This window comes from Ixodes scapularis, unplaced genomic scaffold (genome assembly GCF_016920785.2).
Source record: "Ixodes scapularis isolate PalLabHiFi unplaced genomic scaffold, ASM1692078v2 PGA_scaffold6__148_contigs__length_123643588, whole genome shotgun sequence".
In the NCBI taxonomy this organism is placed as follows: Eukaryota; Metazoa; Arthropoda; class Arachnida; order Ixodida; family Ixodidae; genus Ixodes; species Ixodes scapularis.
Genome location: NW_024609881.1, coordinates 110,680,564 through 110,704,689, shown reverse-complemented (window position 1 = coordinate 110,704,689; position 24,126 = coordinate 110,680,564). Strand labels below are relative to the sequence as shown.

Genomic DNA, 24,126 nt, shown 5'->3' with positions numbered 1-24,126 from the left:
TAAATTTAGCGGGGATTTTTTTTTCGCTAAATTTGGAGGGAAATATTTTCTGCTAAGTTTAGCGGGGAATTTTTTCCGCTATGTCTAGCGGGGAAATTTTTTCGCGAAATGTAGCAGGGAAATTTACCCACAATGCAACGCGCGGTGACGTCACGAGTGACATCACTGATGATATTCGTGACGTCACGTGTGACGTCATTATGGGAAACGTCCCCTAATGTACCGCGCGGTTACGCCGACGGCGACGCCGACGCCGCTCAAGCTGGAAACGGGCGCCTAAGAGCTGCACTCTGAAAGAGAATAAGCTCGCATCAATGACACCCAGCACAAAAAAAAAAAAAAGCAGAACTGCTCGCCATTCAATTAGCAACTGAAGGTCATGTAAAATGCGCCAACAAACACTTGTACGTATTCACGAACTCGAAGGAAGCGGTTAAAGAATGCCTAGGCAGCAAGAATAATATTACAAAATTGTGTGTAATGTGTGTAGGGGAGGGGCGGATTCGTGTGTATATCTGAACTCACTCTTTCTTTACTTCTCTATTCTGTCTGCTGTCTCACTATCTCTCTTGCTCTACACGCAAATCTGCAAACCAGCCCTCACAAACAGGTTGACCTCTTTGCTTTCCTGTAAATAAACATACCTTCTCTCTTACACGAAAATTCAAGAATTTAGCAAAAGCACTACGTCTTGAAGGACGACGGCTCGAACTGTCATGGATTCCGGGGCACATAGGAATTCCAAGAAACGAAGAGACGAACGAGACAGCGAGGGATAGACTGCAAGATGGAGTACCCTCATAAGGACTCGCCTCCTCTTTGGAAATAGAAATCCGTGGTACCGGACTTAGAGGAACAGAAAGCGATGAAGCGGATCGCCAGGAAACAACGACTGGCATCCCTGCTGCCCATGGACCAGGCGGGAGAGGATATGCATCCGAAGGCTCTAGACATCCACAGCACTGACCCCAGTATGCGTGCTTGATTTTATAAGCCCACTTTACCGAACGATCCTGGCCCAGATCCGCTTTGTGGAACTTAGCAGTGTACCTGCTATCTGCCAGCACCTTATATGGGACTGTCTGGGCATCAGCAAGCAAAGACAACATGCCATGCACGAACTATATACCCGCAGAAGCCAGACCCACAAACTACAGAAAATGGACGACAAGACCGGCCAGTGACAACCTTAATAGGAAAAAAAAAAAAAGATATTTTACTATCTGTTGGGCTACGCTCGGCGGGCTTTTCTCAATTCATTTAACCCACCCCCACTCCCCTACACTAATCACCCTATTCCGTATCCCCATCAAGGCTAGATTATATTTATCAAGAGGCTTTGGTACCCTTTCATCAATAAAAACGTTTAACCGCCACCATGGCCCCGTCCCCAGTGTGAAGCAGATCTCCGCTTCTCGAGCCATGCGGCCTCCGAGATTCCCGGTGTGCCCAAGCCCGTTTCACCTTATGAACCGCAGCGAAAGGTACACAGTCATCCCCGCCAATCCAGCGCTGCGGATCTACCACGTGACTACGCGCCCCGCGCATCACTATACGGCGCTCCCGAAGGTCACGTCATAATGACAGGGTATTGGAGTGGCTTCTAGAACCCTTAGCGTCTTCCGCAGTCCATCGCATAAAGTGAAGATAGAGCACGAGCGCTTCCTGAACTTCAACGCTCGATCCGTTGAGCCACGCGGCGCGCTCCTGCGTCCAGGTGGCTTCGTGGAACGCGTTCGTTCCCAGCACGCGCCCCAGAAGAGAACGAAGCCCGAACGCCCACTGCACATTCGACGGAGAACGCCCAAGTGTCTGACGGCCCGTGCAACATGTCCAAAGTAGCCATGATTCGAGTCAGGCGTGAGTATTGAACCCACTTCTTCTTGGCGCACGTCTCTTTCGCGTCTTTGTCGATGGTCGTGTGTTGCTTCTCGAAGAGTTCCTCTTGGAATCTTCGTGCTTTAAACACGGTGAGGGGGGTTTCTGGTAACGCGCGGAGGCAGGCATGGTCTTCTTTGAAGTGATGTCGGCCAACAGGTACATCGTTTGGAAGGTTCTACCCAGATGGACCCAGGTTCTACTAATCACGCATAAACACTCGCGTAGCAGTGTTCTTCGATAGGGCGTTCGGTGTCGTAGCATTATTTTATGCTGGCAAGAGAACGACTTTGACTCTGCCTCTTTGGGACAGGAATTTTGAGATATTAGGTCTTCTGCGATTGCGGTCACTTAAGAAGACAGACGCTTTTACATCTCGTTTCGCGTCATTGGTCAATAGGGCTGTAGCTCTCAAGTTTCGGTAGCTCCTCTGGCAAGCAAAATCGAACATTTCACGAGCGCGTTTCAATGGCGCGGCATTGTGTTTTTTGACGTTGCTCGCGGACGCTGTGCTGGCAGAATTTTATTGGTGGATAAACATTTTGAAGAAGAAAAAAAATACAATACAAAAAAAAAGCATTCTAATCGTCTTGATAGGACAGCGCGAGCTGCATTTTTCTTTTGTTTATTTAAACTGTTTTTAGTTCTTTCGGACACATTCACCGCGCGTGAACAGATGCGAGCAGGGCGACTATCCGACGCCGTGATTCTACTCGTGCGGGCACGCCCGTGCAATTGCAGGCTTTTCAAAGCTACCACGCTGCGCGTTCTTGCACGCGTGAAGGCAGGCATGGCGTCCCGACTGGTGCCCCATGAATGCAACTAGTGCCACTAAATAAGCTACGCTTCAGAGTAACGACACTTGGCCATATTGTGGCTTAAAATCATGGTTGCCAGTTATCTGAAGCTTTATCTGAAATCACAGGAAATGCTTTTCCGCCCTCCACAAATGTTTAAACCGTTCGCGACAGAGCAAAGCGATATTACATTACCTTCCTAACACCGAATCTAATGCTGAGGAAGTCGCACTTTTGAATCATGACGATCGGCCGTTGCGTCTGTTCTGCATACGAGCCAAAATGGCGGCGCCCACAACAATGTCGGGGAACGGAGTGCCGATACTCTAAGCGCAGCTTATTTAGTGGCTCTAAATGCAACCATCTGCACCTCGCGCGTGAACAGAGATGTGGCAAGCGTAAAATTGCACGGGCTTGTCCGCACGAGCAGAGACATTGCGGCGGCCAGTGACCTTGCTCGAAATCGTCTATACTCTGCACGTGCGAATAAGTGCATGCCATTGACGTTCACGCGCACGCTTAGCGTGCTAGCGCCCATGGGGCGCACCAGTCGGGGCGCTAAGCTTGAAATTCATTGAACATAGTTACAGTTGCGTACACAGGGACAAGGACAGAGAAGAGGAACACGTAGACGACAGACAAGCGCACACTCACTACTCATGTATTAACGAAAGAAGAAAAGAAAGTGGTACGTAATGGCGGAATCCGCTCGAGCGTTGGCCTGTGTGGCCAACGCTCGAGCGGATTCCGCGTTCTGTACCACTTTCTTTTCTTTCGTTAATACATGAGTTGTGAGTGTGCGCTTGTCTGTCGTCTACGTGTTCCTCTTCTCTGTCCTTGTCCCTGTGTACGCAACTGTAACTATGTTCAATAACTACCAACTCGCCCAACTGCCTAGTCTATTGCAATTCATTGTCAATACTCCGCTTCACTCTAAAGGCTGGTTCACACATCTGCGTTGGTTGCGTTCGCATGCAACCTAAACGACCGTAACGACAAAGTCCCCGGGACACGTGTTCGACGTAAGCAGTATGGCAAGCGATGCGCAAGGGGTAGCTTCGCTAAGAAGCAATTCATGAGTCACGGTTGTTGCGGTGTTTTGGTTGTTACGGTCGTTATAGGCGCCGACGTAGTGAAGTGCCGCGCGGCGCTTCACCATTATGATCAACGGTGAAGACATTTTCTCCTTCTTTAGTGTTCATAGTGCGACGGAGTGCCGTTGTGGCGCTGCTGCGGGCATATCGATAATAACGCTGCGTGCTGAACATCCTTGCCATTTTCTTTCTCTGGACGGAGTGATAGTGATTGTTACACCTCCTCTTCTAGACCTGATGAATTTAAAAAAAAAAAATCATAACTTTTGAATACGATGACGATTACTGCCGAAACTTTGGCATATGTAGATGGTTGAGCGTGTTGGTTTCTGATTGATGATGAAGAAAGAGGGACATTGAAGACAAACAGACAACACAGGCTTGTCTGTTGTCTGTTGGGTTTCAAATTTCCAATGTCCCTCTTTCGTTATCATAAATTTGGCATCTGGTTCGAGTCTCTAGCGCTGCATTTGGGTGGAACATAAACGTTCGGTAAAACGTATTTTATTTTTGTAATGAAAAAAAAACAAAAAAACCTCGTAAATTCTTTTAACACCCTGTTAATATATATATATATATATATATATTTTTTTTTTTTTGTTTGCCGCATGAGCGACGGTGTACTCGAAAATTACAAGCACACAGAATCGCACTGCATGAAAAAGGTTGGGTTCTTTCACCGGCTCGTGCTGCCGGTGTTGATCGCAGAGACACGTTAGCCGCGCTCTTGGTCTGGCCTAAAGCCCCTCTATCCTGGGAAAAGTGGCGCCATTCATTGTTGTAGAAATGCTCGAGGCACGTGCCGCGCGCCACTTCTGGGAAGAACATGACGTCTGAAATCTATCTCAGTGCTGTGCTGTGCCGTCATGATCTTCCCAAGGGCTGCACGTTGCACGCGCCTCGTGCATCGACGCACTTTGCGCTACTTTTGAAACATAAAGGGGCTTTAGGTCTCGCCGGCATGGTCAGTGCGTGTGCAATATTGGTCATGAGGGCGAACCAAGGGTCCCTGAATAGGTTTCCAGAGTACCGAAACTCCCAAGCTCCACGCCGTGGCGCTAAAATTCATCCATATCCGTGTCGCCATGTTAGATCCTTGCAATAAGTGTAAGCATGTCGCGTTGATGGCGATGTCAAAAGGTCTTTCTGGTATGTGTGTGGCGCTGTGGATAGCCGCTTTAAATCATTTGCAACATCGTATACAATGCAGTCTAGCTGCACTCAAGTAATCATTAGTCCGTGGTTCACGTTAAAGACCCCCAGGTTAGTAGTCGTACCTCACCGGTAAAATGTCTCATTTTGAGATGAGTCACCTATCATTGTATAAATATCCAGAAATACCAATAATTTACTCGACAAGGATTGTCTGTGCCATGCTCGCAGTGGTGAACTTTATCGCTTAAACATTAATCGCTCATTTCTGTCCTAAGATTAAGCCAATGGCATTTTTTTGAGCATTCAAAAGAGTGTCATATCAATGCAGAAGCATTTCATCGGTATATTTACAACTGCATACAAGCTGTTCAGGACTTGACAGGAACAGGATAGATAGAAACATTGTATCATGCCCGTGTGATAGCTTGACTATTGCTTTCCCTGACAGTTGAAGCTTGCAGCGTGTTCAGCTATGATTTCCCCGTGACGATTCTCAATGCAGTTGCCCGTCGGCGCAATCTCCGTAAATAGTTAATGCAGACAAATGAAACTGACGGTGAGTTACGATAATGGCTTGATAGGAAATCAAGGACCCTCTAAACCGAACAACCCAAGAATGTTCGTGTCATCATTCATTCAACCTGAGCAGCAAGATGCATCTCATTCATTAGGGGCATCAGGTCACCTAAGACCGTGCTGTCAAGACTTCATTCATATTTTTGTACCACAAAACAATAAAACAGCAATGTTATAATTAAGAAAAAAACTCAAATGACAATTGCCTGAGTACCCATTCACACAATACAGTGTTTGGTTAAATTGCATTATGAGTCACTCGGACATTCGTGCTTCGAATTTTACATGTAAAACTACTCCTTACATTTTTTTTTTTTACGCTTTGTACTATGCGAACCAATTTAAATAAAAAGAACTGCCGTATAATTCTTATACAGAAGCAGACGTTCTTCCAAGCATCGTTCGTGCCGAACCAAACTCAGTCGAAACAGCCTGATCAGAGAAAACCAGTGAAACTCTTGCTTCCTGCAGTGGACTTGTAATTGCTTCGTTTTATAACGGCAAGCCAAACAATCCTCCACTTCACATTAGCGTTCTTGCTGACCGGGAGGGGAAGAGTCTTTCGCCATTCTCTGCCCTGCTTCGGCACCCGAAGGCACAGCAAGCAGGCATATGGGAGTCCCGAAATACGAAACGCTAAAGGCGCGTTCACATTCTTGCAACCGAGTACGACCGAGAGAGACGAGACCTGTTGAAACCTCTTAAAATTTCTTAGGACGAGCGAACACACCGGCATTCTGGTGCCATTTATGCGGTGACCCTGGAACTGCATTTCACAAGAGCGAAGGTTTTGCGGGATTTCTGAGGTCAAACGTGCGTAATACCTATAAGAAAGGCTCGTTTACAACGTTGACAAAATTTTTCTAGCCAAGAAAGAAAGGATAATGCGCGAGAGAAATAGAAATTATGCCGGACCGCCAAGTTTACACTGATACCCAATAGATGGCACCAGTGTGTCCTCTCGTTGTAAGAGGTTTCTCTTACAACTCTTACAACTCGCAAGAGTGTGAACGGGCCCTAAACGCGATTCCAGAAGCGACCCGGAGCGTTGCAGCAGAAGCTGGCGGGATTCAATGCTCACGGCATCGATTAAAACAAAAAGTGATAATGATAGTGACGGCATACGTCTCACGTGACTGCTGCCGTCCAGTGACGCCGCAGGAAATCAGAACATACACGGCTAGAGTGGGGCTGTTGTCGGCAAAGCATCAAAGCACTTTTCTGCCCCTCCTGTACCGGTGCAGAAAAGTGTAGGGCAGTGTACTTCCGGTGTATGTGTATTGAGTGAGAGACGACCGGAAGTGCACCACCCTACACTTTTCTACACAATGCAGGATGTGCGACTAAATACTTCAGCTTGAACGAGTTGGTGGTTCATGCTTACACTTCGCAGCGCACAAGTGTGTGATTTTGTCTGAAGTGTGTGAGTGAACGTTTGAAGTGTGTCTGTTCTTGCGCTCTGTGAAGTGTAAGGTGAAGGTAAATCGAGCGAAGCTGTTGATTGTCAACGCGCGCAATCTGACCGGTGACGCAATGCTCGTCTCCAATCCACATTCCGTCGGGACGCGCCCGGAACCATAAGAATCCGGGCAGATACCGAAAGGGTGTACTTGCACTGACTAGATTTATCATCTAGGGCTGAGAGACAAATTTCCCTCTGAGGCTAGACTAACATCCGGCAATCTAAACATTCATAAATACATCCGCACCACAGTATCTAGGTGTTGCATTACGATTCATTATCACTGGCTAACCTGCACTCACTCTTATTTCGTTAACACAATTACTTTTACATATCACAATATATACGGTAAGCTTCTTGAAGGAGAGAAAGAAAACAAGGTATAGTCAGCCTTTACCTAGAGCCACTAAATAAGCTGCGCTTATTTAGCGTAGCTTATTTAGTGGCACTACCTTTACCTTCGGAATTACACAAGGGAAATCAGGTTTCTGGCTCCTATCTCTCATGCGTTACTGGAAGTGCATAAAACTGACGTCGGCCACTGTGAAGGCCGCGGATGACGCGCAGGAGAGCCTGACGCCACCCTTTGTGTCCATGAGTGGTGCCGGTCAGAAGGACGTGCCACACGAGTCGTTCCTGTAAAACTCCCTGAATAAACATATATTGTTTTATTGACCCTTTAAATTCACCACAGTAGCCTTCGCTGTGCTTCAAAAAGGGTAAAGCCTGGTTCAGACACTAGCGTTTGACTGCGTTTGACTGCGTTGTGGCAGCGAAAAACCAGGACATCCCTGCTACTTATATCTAGGGTGTGCACTTTCCGGTTTTAACCGAAAAACACCGATAAACATCCGTCGGTGACGAAAATATAAAACCGGTTAAAACCGAAAAACACCGGTGGTTGGATATTTTCGCCCTGGTTAAAACCGAAAAACACCGGTCGTTGCTAGTTTCCGACCTAGCGAAACCCTTTCCCCGTAGAGGTTCGTCAAACGTGTTATCTCGCGGATCCTGCATTTTTCCAGTGTTTATGCATGGTTTGCAGGTGGCGTCAGTCCGCCCTCCTCTCTGGGAGTCAAAAGCGTCTAGTGAACGCAGTGGAAGCTAAGCTCTCATACGCCTTTCCCCTATTGTGTCTCCCATTGCCCCCCTTTTGTGGAAAAATTAACACAGTGGAGAATAGGCTCTCACGTGCCTTTTCCTCATTGTGTCTGGCCAAGTGATGTCGGTGCAAGCCATGTATTCAGAGGTTGCTGTGGTTCCTGGAAGACACTGCCAACGTCCGTGTCGTACAGGAGAGTGCGTTTTCATAATTGCAGGTTGCGAGCCGCAAGGAACGTGCTGCCATGACGGCAGCACGTTCGTTGCGTGTAGGTGCAAGCATGAAAGTACGCTTGCATCTACTATAATAAGCAAGTGTGAGAAATAGTTGCTTCCTAGAGAAGAAGTGTATGAACTATGCGAATAAAATTGGAACTCTCTCCCTGTGATCAATCGCTTTTTTTCACCGATATTCACCGATTTTAGCCTCGTCGTGAGACGTTCCACCGAAATACACCGGTGTTTTGAAAATAAATAAACACCGAAAAACATCCGCCGATTTTTCTCACAAATAAACACCGGAAAGTGCACACCCTACTTATATCGCGTGCCAAGGTGATTCATTGAATTGGAGTCCACGCTTCATACGAAGCACAAATGTGCCGGTGACTCGCTTTCGGTTCTCGACGCAACGCACTCAAACGCAAGTGTCTGAACCGGCCTTAACCGCCGAATTCAGAAACCTCGCTCAAGCTACACTCAAACTTAAGGGCCCCTCCACTTCCTCGAGGAAGGCGCGAGGGCCGGCGCTGGCCAATCGCGACGACGGATCCGTCCTCGCGATTGGCCAGCGCCGGCCCTCACGCCTTCCTCGAGGAAGTGGAGGGGCCCTTCAGTTTGAGTGTAGTTTGAGTGAGGTTTCTGAATTCGGCGGTAAGAAGGCAGCGTATACTCCGCTCTTAACAGCAGCACCATGTGATAGTCGAGTCTGGTGCTTCCATGCGACAATACACGCCGAGCGGTTCTTGCTGTGTCCCAAGGAAGGACTACAATCTTCTTACTCAACCAAGCGGTCCTCTCTGTCCCAAGGAAGTAATGTTTTATTAAATCGATCGGGGGCAATTGTCAAGTATTTTCTTCTTCTTCGCCTGATTGAAGAAGACGAGAAAGCGTGGCGTGGGAGGGTCCTCGCGATCTCCCGCGCGTCTCGCGGCGTTCTCGGCCACCCATTGACCGACGGAGGATCAGCGGAACCAGTCGCAGCAGCAGCGGCAGCTCGACTCCCGGCCTGGAACCATCGCCTTCGCTGGTGGCCGTGCGCCGGGTCCTTCCGGCCGGCCGCCAACACCTCTTTACGGCCCTGGCAAAGCCTTCCTTGCCCCCAATGGAGAGCGTTCCGGTGGTCCGAGCTCGCGGCCGTGGAAGAGGTGCCGTCACAACTCCCTCTTGCCCTGTATGTCTTTGCTCTGGATGTCTCCAAGCACCGCCAAAAGTGCATCGCCACGGTGACCGTGACGAAGCACTTTTGACGCTGCTTGATTGGCTCCATCGGACAATAGCATCGGCTGCTTTCGTACCTAGACTGGAGCGGAGTATAGTCTGCGAAATATGAGGCTTTAAGCATTCCCACCAGCTCTCCGCGTATTTCTCGGTTTGCCAATTTACGGCTGATTATTCCCTGGCAGTCGATCTTTCTGCTTGGACAGTTCATGTACTACACTATATGCCTCTATACGTAGACAAGTCACTGTACAAGTACGCCTTTTTGCAGGGGGTCCAGGAAGCGGTCCGCAGAGCCAGGTGGGGCCGTCGGCTCTGCAGGTTCCGTACACGGCTCCGTCCCAGGGCTCCTTTGCCCAGGCCATCCAGCAGCGTGTGACCGTCCAGCAACTCCGCTCGGTGTCGGCCAATGGTAGCGTCACTGCCGCCGTCAGCGGGGCCTCCACCGGGCCGCGTTGCCTGGCGCCCAACCAGAACGTGGCCAACGGTTCGCCGCCCCGCGTCGAATCGCCGCGCACCAATGGCGTGGCGACCCCCGTCAAGACGCACACGGACGAGCTCAAGATACAGGAACTGGAGCGCACCCTTCCGTCGCATTTCCCACGTCGACCCGCCCACGGGAAGCTGGGCAGACCGATCCACTTGACTGCAAACCACTTTAGCATCGAGATCCCCAGCGGGAACGTCTACCACTACGACGTCGAGATCTTCTCCGAGGGACGAAAGGAGGCCAAGGTGCCCGACAAGCGCAAGTACCGCTGTATCAGCACCAAGATCAACCGCATGATCATCGAACTTCTGGTGAAGAAGTACCGCGGGGACCTGAGCAACTGCATTCCCGCCTTCGATGGCAGAAAGAATCTGTACACGAGGCGCGAACTCAAGTTTAGGGAGCGCACCTTCACGGTCGACTTCGAAGAAGACCAGCGCATCCAGAAGTTTATCGTCAAGATCCAGTACGCCGCCACCGTGAACCTAGACGCGCTGCACGCCGTCTTCGACAATCGCGTGAACACTGTTCCGCAAGAGGTGCTCCAGGCAGTGGACATTGTGCTGAGGCACGGGCCGTCCATCAAGTTAACTCCTGTCGGCAGGTCCTTCTTTAAGCCTCCCCCTCCTCAAGAGAACAACACGCTGGGAGGTGGAAGGGAGGTCTGGTTTGGCTATTACACCAGCGTACGGCCCGCCCAGTGGAAGCCCATGCTCAACATAGACATGTCAGCAACCGCCTTCTACGAGCCCATCCCGGTCATGACCTTTATGTGCCGCATCTTCAGCGAGGGGCGCCGAGAGATGACCCCTGCGGACTTCAGGGACCTGCGAGACTTTCAGAGCGTGCGCCTGAACAAAGAGCTGAAGGGCCTTCGCATCAAAGTGACGCACCTGCCGTACCCCCGCAGGTACAAGGTGGTGCGCATTACCAAGGAGTCTGCCAAGAAGCTCTACTTCACAATGGATGACGGCTCGCGCAACAGCGTGGCTGACTACTTCCAAAGCAAGTACGGCCGCCTGTCGTACCCGAACCTGCCCTGCGTGCAGAGTGGCAGCTCGACGCACCCGGTCTACTTGCCACTCGAGGTCTGCGAGATCATTGAAGGCCAGCACTGCAGAAAGAAGCTGGATGAAAACCAAATTTCAGAGATGATTAAGCGCACTGCGCAGCCTCCGGCGAAAAGGTTCAACGAGATCCGTCAGTCTGTTCGGGATCTGGTGAGCAGCAACGAACCTTACCTGCGAGAGTTTGGCATCAAGATCAGCACTGACCCGACGCAGCTCAGGGGACGTGTGCTCGATCCGCCTTCCCTGGTGTTTGAAAACAACGCGGTGACGAAGCCACGCGAGGGAACGTGGGAACTGCGAGGACGTCATTTCTACAAGGCGGCTTCTATGACACGCTGGATCATCCTCAACTTGAGTCGCTTTCCCCAAAAGCACGACCTGGACAACTTCGTTAAATTGTTGCTTCGAGTGGGTCAGGAGTTGGGAATGAGGATCGAAATGCCGTTGGACGTGACCGTGGCGGATGCGAACCGTAAGTCGACCAGGGCTATCCTGTCCGAGCTCATGGCGAAGTACACCAACCTGGAGATTATGGTGATCGTGCTCGCCAAGAACAGCAACTACGCCGAGATCAAGCAGGTGGCAGAAACAGACCTGGGACTGCGTACGCAGTGCATTATGGACAACAACGTGATCAAGAAGTGCAATGCGGCGCTGGTGACCAACCTGTGCCAGAAGCTGAACGCCAAGATGGGCGGCACCAACAACAGCCTGCTGGCGCAGGAGAAGCCGGCCATCTTCCAGAAGCCCGTCATCATTATCGGAGCCGACGTGACGCACCCTGCCCCGGGCGACAAGCTGCGGCCCTCGATCGCGGCCTGCGTGGGCAGCCTGGATTCGATCCCGTCCAAGTTCCACGCGTCCATCCGGATCCAGATGGAGGACTCGGCGGCCATGTCGCGCGTGGAGATCATCAAGGACTTGAAGGATATGATGAAGGACATGCTGAAGGCCTTCTACCGTGCCACCAAGCACAAGCCCGAGCGCATCATCTTCTACCGGGACGGCGTGAGCGAGGGCCAGTTCCTGGAGGTGCGGAACCGCGAGGTGAGCGCCATCCGGCTCGCCTGCCAGGAGCTGTCGCCCAACGAGACGTACGAGCCGGCGCTCACGTTCATCGTGGTCCAAAAGCGTCACCACACGCGCTTCATGCCCTCCAGCGACCGGGAAGGGGTCGGCAAGTGCCGCAACGTGCCCCCGGGCACCACCGTGGACTCCGTGGTCACCCACCCGCTCGACTTCGACTTCTTCCTTTGCAGCCACTTCGGCATCCAGGTACGCACGCGCCACTTCGTGATTTGAGCGCTGGCCCTTGAACGTGTTGTAGATGCAGCAATGGTTTTGAAACATATATGTCACCTATTTGTGAAATAAATGTCAGCTTCATAGTTGTTCGCCACCGGTGGCCAACAGTAACTTAGACCTCCCGGCTTTGGATTGTAAATTGAGGTATGAGGGAGGAGACAGCAGGTTATAGATCATTGCGCAAGGGTTGCCATCCATCGTTTTGAGTGCAGGATATGAAATGTGAGGAACCATTTTGCTAATAAAATTAGTTAGCTATTTAACCATAGTTTATTACATCGAATCATTAGCGGGACAACCGGATGGGAACGACGGAGCGCCCGTGTTTGTGATTATTCGGTCACGAAAACACCACCACACGCTGTGATCTCCGGCGTTCTTACAGATAAGGACCGACCATGATTTTCAAGTGGGCCGTCTTTCCACAAAGTAAACGAATTGATACTCCAGCTGAAAGATTATGAGCAGATTACGTGTCAGTTCATTGAACCGTGTGGCAAACTTGGGGCAACGCACCCCCGGGGTCCGCCCACCGCGCCCTGGTAAAAAGGTACGCTCTTTCCGGCGCAGGGCACCAGCAAGCCGTCGCACTATTACGTTGTGTGGGACGACTCGAACTTCACCGCGGATGACCTGCAGAAGCTGTCGTACTACCTGTGCCACACGTATGCCCGCTGCGCGCGCAGCGTGAGCATTCCGGCGCCCGTGTACTACGCTCACCTGGCGGCCTATCGCGCCAAGAACCACGTCATCTCCAAGGTGGACGTGTCCAGCTCGAGCAGCGACTCGTCGGGGGGCAGCGGAGACATGGTGCCCACCAGCCAGTACGTGGACGCCGTGAGGGTGCTCGACTCCCTGCAGACCGCCATGTACTTTGTGTGACCCCAGGTAACCGGCTCTATGCTTTACCTTACCAATAAAGACGAGTAGCTGTAGAGTGCACCACGCATGTGACGTAGTCGCACCATGCTGGTGGTCATTGGAACATGTTCTTGCCGAGAAACAGGCTCGGTGGTGCGAAACGAACGCTGCAGGGAGTACACGCACTTAGCAGAAAAACGTCACAACAATGGCCCCTAGTGTGAAGCCAGTAAAAGCAATGTCATATGCCTGCGCGGGACACTGCCATAATGCCGTGGCGCTGCTATCATGGCACTTGCGCAGACGCGTTTTCTTTTTTCCACTCAAATTAGGTTTTGCGCAAGCGCCGTGCCCGCACCCGGTGGGGGCAAATGTGGATTTGTCTATGAACAGTGTTTTGGTTTATGAGCCAACACGCTGTTGGCAAACCATCCCGCATTTGCACCCACCAAATGTGGACGTTTGCGCACACGCAAAAAGGAGATTCTCGTGAAACGAAGCGTCTACGCATGCGCCGTGCCTATCGCAGCGCCGTTATCGCAGCGGTGCGAGAACTTGGGGAGAGTGACTCGGTAGCTGCAACGGGAAGCAGAACCGGACGTACCCTGGCGCCCATGGCTATACGCCCCTTTCGACCCTTGTTTCGAATAATACACCCGCTGTTGCGCCGCTGTTGTATGAAGCTCTCTTATTTTGTTGGAAGGGTATTGAGAAAGACGCTGCGGTGCACTCCGGCCAACCCACAATATGCCTGGTTCAAAAAAGCTCTAGCGGAGGAGATTTGATCAACATACGTCAGGGTGACCACCCGTCCCGTGACTCGCGGGACTGTCCCGTATTGAGTGCTCGTGCCCCGCGTCCCGCAAGAAATACCAAAATCTTCCAAATGTCCCGCATTTCGCATTGTCGCAACATTCACTACGCAAATTATGGCGCTACCGAACAACGGGCCACGGGGAAGCGCGGAGGTCGCTGATAAACGTTTGAATCTTGATGGTGTGCCATTTTCTGTCCACGCACTGCGGGAAGCGACCGTCGTTCTTGCAGGAGACGACGGGGAGAAGGGGAAAGGTACAACGAAATGCGCCGTTGTGCCTCTCCCCTTGATGGCAAAATATTGCGAGCGAAAATTGCTCGCCAAAAGTTGAAAAAATAAACTATTGCAATTATTTGCAAATCATACTGTATCATGCGAAAGGGTTGTTGTGGAAATATTGGTTTTAGTGAAGGCGGCCACACAGGGCAAAAAGCCTGCAACTCACAAAGGTCGAAAAAACAACATAAGGTTCTAATTTTGTGTAGGAGCATGTTGGTATAACAGTAAGAATGTACAGAAAACAATAAGCCGAACAATATTTACTGTTTCTTATTTCCGTTTGATGCATTGAAATCTGGTGCAGTGGATTTTTATGTTTTTAACTCACACACTTCTAATAAAATATTTACCATTACAATTAAACAAAAAGATATCACTGTTAGTGAAAATTATTTTAGATTAATTGCCGCACACAATTTCCAGGTGTATAAAATGCTTTCGGACAGCACAGGATTTCGGGGTGTGCGTGTTGGTGAATTTCCTGTAACACCTTTTTTTTGAGTCGTGAAAATACCGTCCTCCCCTTACTCCCCCCCCCCCGGTCAGGGTGCCCCGCATTTCGCCGGCAGAAAGGTGGTCGAAGAACTAATGCGTGCACTAATGATTTTTTACTAATGGGGACATTCATTGAACCTCGATAAATTACCTCATGCAAAATATAGACAAAAAAACATGACAGATCCGTTTTATAATGCAGTGCCATCCGTTGGCTTAAAGAGCAGCTTCCCCTTTGACAAACTAATGGCGGTCATGAAACTATTTCATCGGACTGGGCACCGACAGTTTCGCATGTCAATGGCAGATGGGAATTGGTTCTTCGATCACCTCATAATTCTTTCTTGATATGTTTCCGTTTAGATGGTGGGAACTGTTGGTACACTGTAATGGACCGTCACAAGATGGCGCCACGTCCCCAGCAATAAAGTCGCGCAATCGTTCCTTTTTTTTTTTTTTCGTATTTCTCCCTTTTTACATAATAAACAAGATGGCAGCTTGAAAGCTGCGCGTCGTTTCTTGGCTCACGCCAATCCACTCAATCCGCGTCCCCAGTATTGTGGTCACCCTGCGTACTTGACAAAAACCAACATGAACATAAGAACTGACGAGGACAAAGCGGCTACCCATGAGTGCCTCGATTAAATTTCCGCCATCAATGGCGTTACCGCCAGACTTGTGCCAATATGTTGATTGAATCGCACTCTGAAAGAAATGCTTACGCAGTCGTTGTATCTAATTCATGCGTCGTGTTGCACTGACGTCTCAAGCGTACAGGGGATCAAGCGGCCGTGGTACGGGCCTCGTACATCTTCCGCTTGGTGGCATCTTCTTCCTTCATCAGCATCAAGAAGGACGCCATTAGTTTCGGCACAAATGCCATACACTGAGGTGATGAAGTTGTCACACTGAATTTCGGAAAGGATCTATTTTAGTCTTCTTAATATATATCATCTCAGAAATTTTGTCTAACCACTTTGATCACTATCATCATCCGAGGAATGGCATATGTGCCATACTGATGGCGGCCTTTTGGTTATTTGGTTATTTGGTTACTGATGGCTGAAGAGATTGAAGATGCTCCGAAGCGGATGATGCGACGCAGGAATCGAATACGAGAGCTGCCTAAGCGTTCATTTCTAACTCGGGTCAAGTCAATCTGTCGGCGGCACAAGATCGGCTTTGCAGTCCCTTGAAGTATAAAACTTTATCTCGGCTTCAATGTGGGTCGCTGCTTCGTCCTTACCGGTTGTACATTTGCCATCATCAAAGCTCGGAGATACAGAAAGGTAAAAACAATTCCCGACTGCTGTTGTCTAGCAAAATGGCTGGTGCCCGGCAAAATACTACAGACCGCAGGTCGATTACCGCCCTTAGTACGGTAAAAGGTAGACTGCTACTGGGGCCATCAGATGGCACTGGACCTCGAAAGGGGTCTATTGGTGATACGGTCACCGGTGAAACTAGTATACCTGTAGAGTGCTAGGCACTCAAGATGTTCCGGAGACGTATACCGGTCTCATTAGTGCTTCGATGCGCCTCTTTTTTTGCGTTGTTGGAAAAGTGTAGGTGGACGGCGCTATTAAAGAAGGGAAGGGGCAGGGCAAAATGTTGGACGTAATTGCGTTACTTCCAAAAGTAGTCAGATCACTCTTGTGATTTTGTATCAAACAAAAATATTCAAATAATTACAGAAATAGTGTCGAAAATTGATCGCTTATACGTAATTTGATTATTTGTAACGAGGATTATTCAAGTTTTTTTCCTTCGCACAATCGTAGCTCTACTTGACGAGTGACAATGATGGCGAATTCAGGTGGTCAAACACCAGCGAGCCCTTGCCAGTGACACCAGCTACTAAAAACGCGCCAGCGGCGCACCACGTGATTTTCTCCACCTGAACATTAAACAAAAGCACCATTTGCCGGCGCCTGGTGTCACCGAGCGCCGGCAAATGGTGCTTTTGTTTGCCTGGGTCGCGGGTGAGGTTTGGCTACTTCTTCCTCGATTAATATATGGTACAATGAGCACGCTGTACGCGACCACAACACGAATTCCGACTCCCTGAGATGTGCGTGAACACAGGTGGCTTCACAATAGTTTTCGAAATAGTAACATTACCACAGTCCGCACAGCTTACAGGATCTTAAATTATAATATTAATGGGAGGGCAGATTCATAAATCGGAGTTGAGTCTGGATGACCGAAGAACTGTTGCCATTTTACCAGGATCCCGAGGAGGCTTGCCAACATCACTTTTCATATTTTATTTATGGTTCTCACCTTCTTTTTTTTTTTTTTTTGGGGGGGGGGGGGGGCGGGGGATTTATAGTTTTTTAATGGGGCCAACCTCCTACATCACTATCCATAAAAGTTTTTTTTTTCTTTTTTTACAGCGGTGTAATTAGCACCCCATGCCCCAAAAACAAGCTGGCCTCGCGCAAGCTAAACGAAGTCTTCCAAAAAATGTTGGCTTTCTTTAAAATATTCATTATCTCTATCTTCGTTGTTTGCCTTGTCTCGGAGCAGAAAATGGTGTCTGTCTCAATGGCATCGTTTGCGACTCGAACCCTCTATTTGCCGCTATCGGCGATCCTTTTTTCGCTTAGTTCCCTTTCCCGATTCGGATGTGCCAACACCGGATACAGTCTGGCAGACAAGCTGCCCAACGTCTGGCAGCTCGGGAAAAAATTGTACGGCCCAGAGATCACTGGTGCCGCAAAATTGCCGTCTCGCACCTTAAAAGCGCCAGCCAAACAGCTATCACTCGCAAGCCGCTGACCACGCAAACGCCCCTGCCGAAGATATATGTGGCAAAATATTTTGCCGGAAACTGACCACCTGAGTTCGCCATTAGTCACTTTGCGCCCAGATCTCGCTAATAGGTATTTTTAGGAAGGTCCTTTTTACATTTCGATAATGATACCCGACACTCCACCGGCGCTTTTGCGCATGCATCGTATCGTTATTGATGCGCAAAAACGATCTTAACTCCCTAATAGAAAGTTTTCGTAGACCGCGTTTTCCTCTCCGCTAAGCCCTGCGCAACGAAGAAGCCACTACTGCGCCTGCGCGGCGATGGCCTTGGGTGTAGAGTTCCGAGTATCGTAGCGGCTTGCGGAGAGCGTTGCGGGAAAGCGGAAACGATCTACGAAATCTTCCTGTTGAGGGTTTCCAGTAGACCTCAAGACGGCATGCCACTGGCCTGGGCTTTATCGGGTTCTTCAGGAATCCCAGAGGGTGATTAATATCTAGCCATGACAAGGCGCCGTTTGACGTATTGGGGACTTTTTGTGAATAGTACGCTGCGGATTGTGGATCTTGCGGGCACGTGGTTAGTCTGTGCTCAAAGTGATAGCAGGAGCTTCCGCCAACAACACGCAAGGTTCTTGCGTACGATCTACGAAAAATTACCAATGATTTCCTCGTGTGATAACCGTTTTATGCAAGTTTTATAAGATTGCTTAGTTTTATATGTGCAAGCATTCCTAAGCAATCCTTGCAGATCTACATGGGCACAATGTTGCTCGATAAGTAATAAGTACACAATAATCATTTTGTTTTTCAGGTGTCATGGATGGCCCAGAGTAACCGAAAATGCAAAAGCAAGTCGCTTTTTCTTTTTTTGCGTGCGAAGGATGTAGTGTGTTTTTGAGTTGATTAAAAAAAGAAACCTTGGTTACGTTTTGTGTTGTTTTCTTTCTTTTTCTTTTTCTGATATCTGCGTGTGTTTTCGACGATGGCGCGTGAGTTTCGGAAGCTTTTTTTTTTTTCGCTCGAGCGGGTGCTCGAGCTAAGAAAACATTCGGCGGATTCAGGTTGGGCTAGTGCCACTGAATACTGTGGCAGAATTCCATTTCATGGTCCCTTAAATACCTTAAGGAACATGAAATGAACCTTGAGCTGGAATAAATGATTTTGGATTCGGATTTTACTAATCGCATATCGTTTAGTGGGTTCAAAAGGAAACTAATACACGCGGGTAAAAAGCAAAAAGCCTGGTTCGCGGTACGAAATTTTTCAATTATAGCGAATTATTTCTGACCTCCTTTTCTTGAAAAGCTCCCCGCCTTTTCAATGTTATACATATGCGGTGCCGAAGTGCCGAAGTACGTCCGCCGAACCTCGAACCCAGTTCACGGCCTGGATTCGACCACTGCGTCACTCGAACATACACGCTCGACAACAATTAATGCGTCGACGAATATCTGACCTCGCGTTCACGGTTAATGAATGACGGCACTTATCATTACTTGCGAATGACAAGTTCCAAGGTGTGCCTAAAAGACACAGTGAAAGTTTAAGTGTCAACGCATTCCGAAACCAACACCGTCAAAGTTGACAATCTTATATTACTCTTATTTACGTGGATGAAAGCAAAATTAGTCAGATTGGTCAGTCATGGAAGGCCGACCGCTTCGGCAAGAGGGTTGGAGGGTTGTCGCTGCTCAGCATTTATTGACGATTGCATCAGACCAGTGTTGGGAAATTCTTTAAGTGCATTGTACTTAAACTACCAGTTCAAGTATGTTTGGAAATCGTGTACTTTGAAGAACATTCTCTGAGTGTGTACTTGCACTTCAGAAGTATTCTTTTGTGGTACTTTCCGAGGAAAGTACAACTCCCGATTTAAAAATACATTCCCCTGACTCGGAGAAAAAGAAAATGACGTATCGTTACGTGAAAACGCGCTATCGTCTTTCGAGACATCATCTGGTAATTTCTATGAGTAAAGTAATGGTGGCTATAAGACCAATACAAATAAGCTCCTTATAAGTTTGCCAGCGAGAGTAAAACAATTTGCTCTGTGGCAACTTGACTTCATTAAATATTCGCCGCAATTTCCGAAAATATCTGATTCACGTCCGACTACCCCTGAGCCAGTACCAGTCAAAAAGTATTGGTACTTTAAAAGTACATTGAATTTATGGTAATTTACTTCAAGCGCATTGCGTCAAGTGGACGTGCTACTTTACTTGAAGTGCCTAACCTTTCATTTACTTTGTGTTACTTCAAGTAATATTTTCCGACCTTTACGAAATGTTTGAACAGTTAGCGACAGAGCAAAGCAATATCACATGAACTTCTTAACAGCCAATCTAATTCTGAGGAAGTCGCACTTTCGAATCATGACGATCGGCAATTGCGCCTGCTCTGTACTAAGCACCAAGACGGCGGCGCGCCCACAACAATATCGGGGAACAGAGTGCCGATACGCTAAGCGTAGCTCATTTAGTAACTATAGGGAGTATTCACTGGACGCCATATTTGTGGGTGCTGTTTAGAGCGCATGCTCAGAACGAGCTCTCATCAATAGGCTGCTAAGAACGGCACTCTTGATGGTGCGGAATGCACGTTGCAAAAGAACTGCAGAAGCTCGCCGTCAGCACGCGCTCAGCATTCACGCACACAGCTATGGCCGCCAGTGAATACTCCCTATAGGCAGACCTCGCCGACCCTCAGGGCTCATTCACACTGGAAGCGGATCCGCGTTCGCAAAGCGGTTGCGAACGCGGTTGTATAAGGATTCAGTACAATTGCACGCGCATTTGATGACATCAAATGCGCGTGCAATTGCACTGGATCTTTATACAACCGCGTTCGCAACCGCTTCGCGAACGCGGATCCGCTTCCAGTGTGAATGGGGGGTAAGACGGCTGGGAGAACTTCCGGCTCCGATGAAATACTACATCATGACCACGTGATTTCTGATTTCGCTTTTGTGTTGAGAAGGACAGAGGAGGAAGAAGAAATGTCGCTGTGTCCCTTTGATTATATTTGTCGAAGTTTTGCAAGTTCTTTCGTGGTTTGCTTGTGTTTTATTAGCAGCAAGGTATCATTGCAATTTATCAAAAATATAAATAGAAAATATTGCATTTTGTTTGTATGACCCAACTAAACCTTGAATCTTGTCAGTCGTGCCAAATACTTTGCTAGGGGTAATACATTCCACTCCGCTCATTTGCATTAGACAGAACGCCTACGGCGCCGAATCCAGACCTGACGGAGGGGGGATCCGTGTCAATCCACGCGCATGTGCACGTGGATGTTCGCGGCAACCGCGGCGGTGTCGTCTCCGATTCCACCTAAAGCCCCTCCATGTTTCAAAAGTAGCGCAAGGTGCGTCGATGCACGAGGCACGTGCAACGTGCAACCCTTGGGAAGATCATGGCGGCACAGCGCAGCAAAGTATTTGGCGCAGCACTGAGCTAGATTTTAGACGCCATGTTCTCCCTAAAAGTGGCGTGCGGCACGTGTCTCGAGCATTTCCACAACAATTAATTTGGTATGTAGAACAACCAACATCATCATCATCATTTAGCGCCCGATAGCCGAGACCTCCCCTACGATAGACGACTCTCGCCAAGCCCAGAAAACCTGTCCGCGCCGAGGCTATAGTGTGTCTTCATATGACGCGAATCCGCCATTTTGTTGTTAGTTTCTTTTTTCAAACAAATTTACTCATATTTACGATTACATCGCAACCTGTTAAGGAGATGTCAGTTTGGTAAGACTTATAAGCTTCTGTGCTCTACGCATTTAAAGAGTCATGTAAATCCGTGGAATGTTTGTCTTCGGCACACGACAAACAGCTCACAACAACAAAATGGGGGACAAAATTACGTCAGTGAAAACACCCTATTGTATTTGAGAGGAGTGGAATGTATTCCCCCTAGTAAAGTATTTGGTTGTGCGTTGTGACTGCATCCTCCTCGCACACGTATTCTGGTTACTTTTTTGGTATGGATATGGTTAATTGCCCAAAAATTAATACAACTTAACGTGTAAGTTTAAAAAGAATTGAAATTGTTCGTAATCCGGGAGTGAAAGTTAGTTTACTCCGCAGCAAAGCTTGCTTACAATGCACATTTACACGATTCATTTGATCCCGGTCATATAAACAAAGTACAATATATTATATTTATATTTTATGATACATCATTGTATACCTTGCAAATAAAGAAGTGTCATAAAAGTAAAGCAAATAAAATATTGTTTCTTTTGGAAAAAATTGGTTTTAGATTTTCTAGTTTTTTTTTTAAACATTCGCATATTCAAACGTATATAACAAATGTTATAGAGTACACATAATATTGAATTGGTATGTTATAAAAAAAGCCAAGCTTAATCTTTCCGCTGACATCAAGGTCATTAAAATGCCGGGTATCCCCCAAAAAGTTTACAGGGATTTTTTTTTTTTTTCGTTTTCACTGCAAAAGTAAACTATATCACATCGCCGAATGGTCATTCTCCGCCCAAGGTCCGAAACATATGCCAAAGTTTCAGCACAAGCATATATTTTATTCAAACGTTATAAGTGATTTTCTGAAAAAAAAAAAAAAAAAAAAAATTCATTGGGAAACGGGGCTTATTTTTGCCCGTTTTCGGTTTCTGACGCCATAGAGCTCCATGTATTCGATAGCTCCGCCGGCCGCCAATTTTCCATAAGTTTTTTTTAGAAAATCACCAATAACTGAGCGCTACACGATGTGTAGTTCATCTTTGCGATGAAAAACAACAACAAAAAACTGGTAAATGTTTTTGGGGGACACCCTGTATAGTAAAAAGGTCACACGTAAGAACTTGCCAAACTTTCCCGAAAATCATCAAAGGCAGATAGCTCAACATTTTTCTTTTTTCTAACTTCTTATAAAATGCAAGACTTTTTTTTTTTTTTTTTCTAATTCGTTAGGTGTAACGAACTGTATTATGCAGTGTCACAGAAGAGTACCTGTATAGTAGTGCGAGAAGTGACAAAATAGCGAGCAGTCAAATATGTGGTCCCTGACAGGTGGAACAGACCAACGCGTCAGTTTTCGCCACGGCCTCTTCAATTGTCAACAACTAGAAAACAAAAACAAAAATATCCGCCAAGTTTGCCGTTTGCGCCGTCTTTAAAATCGAGAATTTCTCCAAAATACATTTTTCTTTTTGTCAAAACTAAAAGTTCGATCTAAAAACCATGTCTGAATTGAGGTGAAAACAAACATATACAGGGGGTTTGTTTTTAATTCGAGCAGATTTTTAGAAAAATGGTGGTGAGAGTTAGTGCCGTCATCTTCAATGTGTATTTATCAGTCTGAACTTTGGGCTCGGGGGGGCATTACATGAGGATGAGGATCACGATGAATTGACCAATTAAATAAAATATATTAATTAAAATTTTTAATTATTGGTTTTAAGGGCCATGCTGCAATTTCAGTATAGACGAGAATTACAATTAGGGGTCAGACCAGTTGAAAGAATTTGCAAAAATGTAATGGTTTTTGAGGTATTGATACATTTCCACATAACTAGCCACATAACTAGCCCCTGGTGGTGCGATGGCATGATACCAGTTGGCCACTTAGTTTTGGTTGCAGTTTCAGATTTCGTCATGATCATCGTGTCGTGACTGCATACGCTGCTTGCATTTTCATTGCTGCGACTTCCCACAAGTGTACAATACTGTTGGCGTTGCAGAGAAATACCGAAAAAAAAACACATGGCACTGTTTTTGTGGTTCCCGATGTGCCGGATTTTGGGCAAAGGTAGGCAAATGTAGATAGATTGCAACGTCCTTGCTGGTGTCCCTGTCGTGCAAGGTTGTGCAAGTACGTTCGCATGCGCGTGAAGAAAAGTTATGCAGGCTTGGTAGTTCGCGAGCTTGGCTGCAGGAGTACAGACAGCGGCCACAACGGCTGTCTGATCGAAACCGAAACCACGTCAATGCGCTTTTTGGCCAACTGATTGCCAACGTGCAACGCGCGCAGTGTTGCTTGGAGGGATTTTTAAAGTGGCCTATTGGTCTGGCGTCCAATAGTAATTGCCGTCAAAACTGCGACAGCAACATGACCGCTGATAATTACATAATTTATTAATTAATTTCAAGCATCCTTAAAAATAGGGTGTTCGAGAAAAAAGGAAATCCTTTCGGGAACATACTGCAAGGGATTGCAAGGAAGCATACTAATTAGGAAAATAATTACCTGAAATATAATTAAGCTTTTAATAAATGAAAAAAGGATATCATCAGATCCCCCGTTTTACCAGTCTTTCTTTTTTCACTGCAAGAAACTACACTTCGTCAAACGCTGTCCCCCCCCCCCCCCCCCCTCCTCCCCAAAACAAAATATTGCAAATGTTTTTTTTTTTTACAAGCCCCACCCGAAAAAAAAAGAACAAAAAAAATAACATTCCATCTATGCTTGTGCACAACGCAACGGTCCGTGGCATTTTCTAGGAGAGGAGTGCGCGTGTAAAGGCCATAGCCACAGCAAATTGTCCACGAGCTATGTGAACGTTGCATTCACAAATCGGCTGGAA

General features: G+C 47.8%; 1 protein-coding gene across 1 annotated transcript; it reads left to right on the top strand.

Annotated features, from left to right (window-relative positions):
• The first annotated feature begins 1,829 nt into the window (after positions 1-1,829).
• Positions 1,830-13,250, top strand: LOC8037273 (protein argonaute-2-like). The gene is made up of 3 exons (XM_042286049.1): positions 1,830-1,860; positions 9,775-12,338; positions 12,939-13,250. The coding sequence occupies exons 1-3, from the start codon at positions 1,830-1,832 to the stop codon at positions 13,248-13,250; spliced, it is 2,907 nt and encodes a 968-aa protein (XP_042141983.1).
• Positions 13,251-24,126: the final 10,876 nt, after the last annotated feature.